The sequence below is a fragment of the Buceros rhinoceros genome, unplaced genomic scaffold (genome assembly GCF_000710305.1).
Source record: "Buceros rhinoceros silvestris isolate BGI_N320 unplaced genomic scaffold, ASM71030v1 scaffold26905, whole genome shotgun sequence".
NCBI classification, from domain to species: domain Eukaryota; kingdom Metazoa; phylum Chordata; class Aves; order Bucerotiformes; family Bucerotidae; genus Buceros; species Buceros rhinoceros.
The window spans coordinates 9088-16818 of record NW_010413869.1 but is presented as its reverse complement, the minus strand read 5'-3'; the positions used below and the strand labels follow the sequence as shown (position 1 = coordinate 16818).

The 7731-nt window shown below is 47.6% G+C and overlaps 1 protein-coding gene across 1 annotated transcript in view; it reads left to right on the top strand.

Annotated features, from left to right (window-relative positions):
* The first annotated feature begins 807 nt into the window (after positions 1-807).
* FBXO34 (F-box protein 34) overlaps positions 808-7731 on the top strand; it is a 12065-nt gene continuing 5141 nt past the window's right edge. The window contains exon 1 of the mRNA XM_010136911.1: positions 808-884. Coding sequence (XP_010135213.1) covers positions 808-884 — 77 coding nt within the window. The remainder of the gene's footprint in view (positions 885-7731) is intronic.

Sequence of the window (7731 nt, the reverse complement as noted above, 5' to 3'; positions counted from 1 at the left end):
AGCTCGAAGGTTGTTCTTTCAGCACCAAAGTGTGTTAAAGAGCTGGTTACGCCTGGTCCTCGGAATAGAGGTTGAAGGCAGCAGCCTAGTGCGAACGAGAGACAGTGCAGAACAGTTCTGTTTTGGTGCAATCTGCTGCCTTATCTGCCTGTGATGCAGAGACAGGACAGCTTTCACAAGGCTCGGCGGCTGCGTGGTGGCATGTTTTTTGTCCTTTCCGAAACCCGCCACGTTATTTTGATTAGAACGCTCACGTAACTGCTGGCAGGGTCAAATCTTCCTGCGAGCAGCGATTTCCCTCCAAAGCTTGATGCGCTGCTAACCAGCAGACAGCTCTTGTCCGTCCTGCTTGCACGGAGCTTGGAGGACAGCGTGTTCCACGGGAGGTGCCAGAGCAGTGCTGCAGTCGTATATAAGGTGAAGAATTGTTGGATGTGCAGACAGGCTGTTGTGGGAGGCGTTAATTTGTATTTTAATGGTGTTCAGAAAGTCCAGCTGCAATAGCGGTGTGGTGATGTGAAGTTCTTTTATATATGTATTTTGTCTATATGTGTATGTGTACATATGTGTGTGTGTACATAGAGATTTTCTCTCTCTGGGGGAAGCGGCCGTGTGCTGATCTCCTGCGTTTCAGTCGCTGCTGTCCTCAAACATGACCTTTTTACGTGCTCCTTGTTTGTTCAGTTTGTAGGTGGCAGAGACACGGTGAAGCTCTGTGTGGAGCAAGGAGAGCCGATGGGGAAGCCTTGCGCGTGACCCAGGATGGACTGGCTGTGACGGCGTGCCTTAGCTGGGGAAGCAGTTACGATGAAGAGTTCCTGCAGAGCTGGCCTCCACAGGGAACCGCTGAACTCCACATCCACCACCTTCCATCAAGTCAAACGGTACGACCAGACCTGCTGCTCTGCCTGTAGTGAAGCATTTAGCACTGATTTAGCCTTTTCTTTGCTTTCCTGTTGTCTTGCACGTCACTCAAATATTTGGTCGAAGTTCCTGCTTTCGGATAGCGTTTAAGTGAAACGTTGTAATGGCTTAAGGGCAGAAGTGTTCTTTGACGTTTTTATTTGATAATGACAACTACAGATTTGCTACAGCTGGTGCTGTACTTGGAGAAATCTCTGGGTTTTCTAGCAACGGCTGTAAATTAACTTGGGAACATGGCTTGGAAGTAAAAGTTAATTGGAGAACGGCTTGTCACAGCCTTTAAAACACGCAGTCAGCTTAAAGCAAGTGGAAATACTGGCAGTCATTGTTGTGGTTTGTCTTACTAGGGAGTAAGTAATTAGATTAGTTTAAGCTCGGATCTTGCATTGCTCACTCTCCTCTGTCTTTTATTAAGAAGAAATGCACGATTGATCTCAAACACTTGTGCTTATGTGACAATTAAGTGAACGCCTCTCACTGTGTCTCGTTATAGGAACACCGCACAGAACAACTTGTCCTTATGCAAATGCAGGAACATGCCAGTTTGTTTGAGTTCAAGCCACTTGAAAATATATGTATCTTTTTCTTTTTCTGAAACCAAGGCTCTTAAACTTCCCCAGTCGGGAGGGAGAGAGCCAGCTTTCTGGTTTCCAAATGCTGTGTGGGTTTAAAGCAAGCTTTAACCTCTGTTCTTTGTGGTTGTGTGGAGAGCATATACTTGCTCTCTTAGTTGCTTGGTAATTTAGTGCTGGAAAAGACTTCCTGGGTCACCCAGCTCCTTGCTTTCCCAGGCAGTATCTGTAATCCCTTTTGGGAATTTAGAAGCCTAGCTGAAAAACAATTATTTCTTCTCTGCTCCTGTGGATGAAGCAATTGCTGAAGATGGCAGTTATAGCTGTGCAATTAGAACCCTGCTTCTGATTCCCAGGCTGGACATCCATGCCAGTTTACATACTTGTTTGAGCTTGGGTTCCCTTTTTTTTCCTCTTTTGCATGAGGACCGCTTCTTATTGTCAGTGGTTTACCTCTTTCGCTGTAGTGGGTAAAATGCGGTTGTGTACCCTCACCCCTGGTTTTGCTGTGCTGAATGACCCAGGTGTTATCTAGTAGCTTCTTGAATAACAACTGTTCTTCTTAGTGTGGATGAATCTCCTCTGTCACGATGAAAGCGTGCGCAGCACTCCAGAGCAGTTGTGGTGGGAGGGCTGGTCACTGCTGCCTTGGCTGTATCGCGGAGTCAGCTCCACTCGCCTCCATATTTCAAAACTCTCCTCCCTTTCTCGGTCCTTTGTGCCTCTGCTGTGCTGGTCATGCCTTCCATTCCTGAGGGTGCACCTGCAAGGTTTGTGCCAAGGTCACCCCTAACAAAAGCAGATGTTCCCAAGGCTGACTCTTGAGGCATGTCTTTGGTTTCTAGGCTGGTATTTTCTTACCCAGCACCTCTTGGGGTTGTCTGCTGGCTAAGCCAGCTCCTCGGTCTGGGGTCCCGTTCCTCTGCCAATCTGTCTTCACCAGTGAATCTCCCTGTGTCTCCTGAAGTCCCTGGGAATAAGGTGTAATTCATCTGTCTATAAAGATCACTTTTTGGAGAACCTTCAGGGGAGTCTGGCCTATCGAACTATTCTCTCTTCCCCCTTTTTTCCTGTGCCACCTTAATCCTCTTTGCTTGGAAAGCACCTTTATGTTGGAGTCAGACTACCAGACGTGGAGAGGCTGCAGTGTCTCTCCCTTCTGTCTCGCCTGCAGTATCACCTCCACTGTGCCACATGTTTTATTAACTCATCTTGTTGCCTTTTAAGAGGTTTATAAATCCTACTTCTTGGCCTGCAGTTTTATGAGTCTGTTTTGGATTCTAAAACTGAGATGAGCCACTCCTCACAATTTTCCTGAAGCTTTTTAATCCCCCCTGCCAGTGTTCTTGTTCAAATTAACACCTGGGCTTTTGCCCTGTGATCACTCTTGCCGCCCCTCTTTAAAAATGATACAAAGCCAAGTGTAATGTTTTGTGCTGCACCTTGAGTAATCTTAATCTCTGCCCTGACCTCGCTGGCAGCTTTGTTTCTCTCCCTGTCCTTTCTCAGAAGCCAAAGAACTTTTTACTGTTCCTTTGTTTCTAAATCTCTGCAGTGACTTAACCTGCTCCAGTTCTCACATTTGTTCCCAGACTTTTTGATCTCTAAGATACAAGTTTGAAAGCGATGTGACCTGGTGACTTGAAACCTGTGTCTGCTTCTTCTGCCCTTCCTGAAGAAGGGACGTGTTCAGCTGGAGTTTCTCCTGTTCCGGTTGTGTTCTTAATACTGAAAACACCTTCTGACTCCAGGTGAATGCCTGCTGCTTGCGCTGTCCGCAGTGAAATCATCTGCGCTGCGGAGTGGCTGACTTCATGAACCACTTCCTTTCGGTCTTGAGTTTCAAAAGAACAACCTGATGACTTGCCCTCAGCTCTGCTTTTGCTTCTCTTTTCTTTCAAACCACGAGTCTCTTAATGATCGTGCGCTCCAAGGTTAATTTCTGTAACCTTTCTTGTGTTCTCATTATGTATGCACAGAAATGAAGACTAAACAGCATCACTTTGTGTTGGTTCATTAACTGAAGAAATTTGTTATGCCATGATACTAAGAAAGATCTTGGTCCTCTTGTAGGCAATAAATTAGGAAACAAATCTTAAATCAAGAATGAGAAAACATTTCCAGAAGAAAACATGTCACTTGTCTGTGCTGTTCTGGGCAGCTTTCAGCAGAAGCCCTATAAAAACACCCCCTTTTTTTTTTTTTTCCTTACTGCCCTTCTGTGATTTCTTCTCATTTTAGCCTGTTCCACCACAGGCTTGTGTGCTATCCCATCATCTCTGAGCTACGTGGTTCTGGCGCAGCTTATAACCTTGAATACCAGATCTTTCCATGTATTTTGTTTCCTTCTGCTTTATGTCATCCCTGTTTCATCGGTCGAGTGGTTGAGAAGCAGGGAGTGTGGGTTGGAGCTTCCTCAGGCTCCGCAAAGAACTGCTTCTACGTCACTCCCTTCATGGTAAGTGCTTTCACACAAAAGACTGGCAAAGCAGCAACACTTCTTCCTGGGTAGAGTGCAGAAAGGAGCTGAGGCGACTGTGCTTCATGCTGAAGGGCGTTGTGTGCGTGTGTTTCCTTTAAAACGTCTCCTGAGCTCGTTAATGGGTGGGAACCCTCAGACTGGAGTGGTCTGTGCCACAGGCCTGGGTGTGCAATCTGTCACCTCAGACTTCTGCTCGGTGAAGATGCTGAGGTTTATGCAAGACGGGTTTTATAGCTGCTCCTGGGTGCAGCTATTCTGGGTGTTGTCTCCCCCACAGTCAGGTTATTTGAGCGCCTGATGTGGGCGAACAAGCAGTGGGGGATCCAACGTGAAGAGTTAGGTGCCTGCTCTGCGTTTAATTCCTCAGCTCCGCTGGGCCAGCTCTGCCCCGTGTGTTCCGCTGGCTCCGCTTCCCCCCAGGCTGGCCGCTCGAGGGGAGAGCACTGCTTCAGCAGGCAGGTACCATCTGTCTACCTTCGCAGCCCGCGATCGTCCTCGCTCTGAGGCAAGAGGTGGTTTCATAGGCCTTGGGAAGTGGGTCAGGAGCAGTTGCTTTCATATGAAATTGCTGCTGCTGGGGAGTGGGTTTTCTAGAATCCCGGACGCCTCTGCAGCTGCTGACATCAAACCCGCCCCTGGTCTGCAGCATCGTGCTTCCCAACCCACCTTTCTCCAAGTTTGGACACTTGCCACACGCCAGAACGAGCTCCAGTGCGTAGCAGAGCGTCTTCCATCCCAGCTGCTCAGCTGGGACTTTCCCGCCCCGGCAGAATCCGTGGAATGCCTTTGAAGCAGCTCTCTCTCTGCTTCGCCTTGCCCCGGCAGTGCAGCGGGGATGGAAATGGTACTGGAGATTGAGCCCAAAGGACCCGCCAAGTCCTTCCAGAAATAACAGGTGGTTGACCATAGTTCAACTTGCGTTCAGTCCTCCGTAATTGTCAGAGAGGAGCTGAGCTCTACGGACAGAGAACTGGGATGCCAGGGAAGAGAAATGCCTTGCCAGAGGTTATGCTTGGTGTGGGTTTTTATTGTTGTTGGTTTATTGGGTTTTTTTTTTTTTGGCTTCTGCCTTGTGTTAGTATGTCCTGGAGGTTTTTTCAGAGTTCTAGTTGGCACTACGAGTGCAGTCAGCAGCACTAGGAACTCTTGTCGACTGGAGTTGGTGTTTACAGAAAGAAATCCACAGGAAACTTTGGGGTTTCGATTGAAATTTTCACTTTCATAAAACCTTCCAGTACTCTGCCCAGAAAACCTGCAGTGTGAACATGCTGTCTGAGCACATTACACCTTCTTGATGTTGTTCTTGTTGGCCAGAGGAAGTCTTTTGGCTTCACAGGGCATCGTGAGAGTCCCTGACCCAGGTGCAGCGAAGGGCATCTTGGCTCTTGGTGGATCTTAGAAAGTGGTTGTGAAAACTGAGCCTTTTGTACCAGTTTTTCCTCCAACTCTGGCGCTTCCACTAAAGTAAATATATTTTAATTTTTAGGCTGCTGTGATTGAGACGATATATAAATACAGCAGGGAGCAGAAGGATTCTGGCTAGCTCGACACAGTAGCTTACGGGCCTTCCCTTCAGGAGGGAGGGGAGGGGTGTGTGCGTGTCTGTGCACGTACAAAGGAATATATTTCTATATCAATCCCATGTAGTCACTGGCTTGATAAAACCAGAGTGGAAACAAGCTGTAGTTACGACTTGTAAAAACAGCAGTGTCATTCCAGAAGCGCAAAGATCCTGTTTTTCAGACATGGCTGATTAGAAATAGAAAACCCAGCCCTTTTATTTCACCAGCTTAAGGATGGAATAACAGCATAAAGGCAGCGCTGCCGGTCGTTTCAGCGCTGATCATTCCTGGCAAAATTACCTCTTATCAGCAATTCAGAACCGCATGTTGGGGATTGAAAAGCTTTTGTGCCTCTTCTGTGAACTTCTGCGGAGTTGTCTCTAAAGATAAAATTAGAGAGCTCAATAACTTAAAGGGTGGAGGAGGGCAAGCAGAATTATTCTGGAATTAAGTATCACAGGGCATTGTCGATGACTTCACCTTCTAACAACTATTTTTGGTGGTTTTAAATATTTAAAAACTTACCTGCAGCTGCCACAGTTCTCTGCTTGCCAGCACTGAAGCGTCCCAGAAATAAGTCTGTGGGTGGGGACTGGGCTCTGGTTCATCTTCAAAGCCATTTCTGCTGTGAAGCCTTGTTCTAATTCTAGGAGCTAGAAATGAAACGTGCCGCTGACATGCAGGGAAGAAGCTGTTGGCCTGAAAGTTCGTTAACGTTCACAGCAAAGTGTGTGGGCGGTGGGGGCTCTTCCAAGTGACTCTTTCAGGACACTTCCATTCCTAACATCCCTGTTAAAAGGGAAGTTTTGTCCCTGCAGACCAGGAGGCAGGTGGCCCTGGGATTCAGCCGGTCAGGTTGAGTTGGCAGAACTCTTTATAGTTGCCTGAAGTTATTAAACGACGGTTTTCTTTCAATCTGGATCCATTAAAACGGCGCAGTGAACTGAATGCTGAATTCAAATGAGGCAATTACTCTGGCAGTAAAACTTCTGACTAAGGCATAATTTTATTATGTAAATTATAACTTTTCAACCTTAAATGGTGTTGTTGGCTGAGCCAGAGACTAACTGAAACACTGGAGGAAATGGAACCTTCAACGAGAAATCCGTAATAGGTGAGGCATAACTCTGCCCTTTGTCTGTCTCCATAGAGCAGGAATAGCTGGGAGCAGCTGAACCAACTTTGCTGGCTAAACATGTCCTCTGAGCGCGTCGGGGTAACCAGTCTGGTCCTGTTTTCATTCGTGTAATCCCTGGTCTCACCGTTGTCTGCAGCTTCTCTTAATGAAGGGTGTTGAATCGATTGTCCTGCTGGATTCCTGAAAACTGCTTGAAGAAAGGCTTTTAGAAACACATTCAGCTCATCTTTCAAACACCCTGGCGTGGAAAGTCCTCAATGAAATCTGAGCTTCCGCTCCTCGCTCAAGAGGTTTCGACACATGGAGTCCTGTATTTAATTGCATTCACCTCTTCTCCCTAGGGCAGCTGTCAGAGCTTTTCTCTCCCTAGTCTGAAAGCTCCAAAATGCCCTTCTGGATGGGGAAGGGAGGGCTGCAGGCACGGGTCTCTGCAGCAGCTTCCTGCAGGGGTTCACCTGCTGCTCTTCTGGGCTGGGCTCTGGCCCCAGCACACTGGTGGCCTGACCCTGCTTAGCTATAAAGTGCCACCAAGGTGTCACAGACACTGTGGAAAATGAGGCCGAAGCAAACTGCAGCAGCCTTGATTTCCCATTCTTTCTTTGAACATCTATTTCAGCGCCCTGAAGTTCTGTTTTTTATGAGATAATTTTACTTTTTAGCATCTGCCTGAGAAAGCAAACAAAATAGCTCAGTTACATTTTGCAGAGGAAACTAAATTGGGCGGTGACCCAGTTCCAGGGAGAGCTGGAATTAGCACGTGGCAGGCGTGGGGAGAGAATTAACCCAGGGACCAGCTTAGGTGCATCTGCACTAGTGGGAGCTCTCTTACCCCACGCTCCGTAGGTGAAGTGCACGTGGGTTTAGCACTGTCTGGTTGCAGGAGCGAGGTGTTGATCTCCTGTAAAATCAGGAGGAGAGAGAACATGGAATCACAGAATAGTTTGATTTGGAAGGGACCTTAAAGATCACCAAGCTCCAACCTCCTGCCATTGGTGGGGACACTTGCACCCAGAGCAGGGGGCTCAGAGCCCCAAGGGCCAACCTGACCTGCAA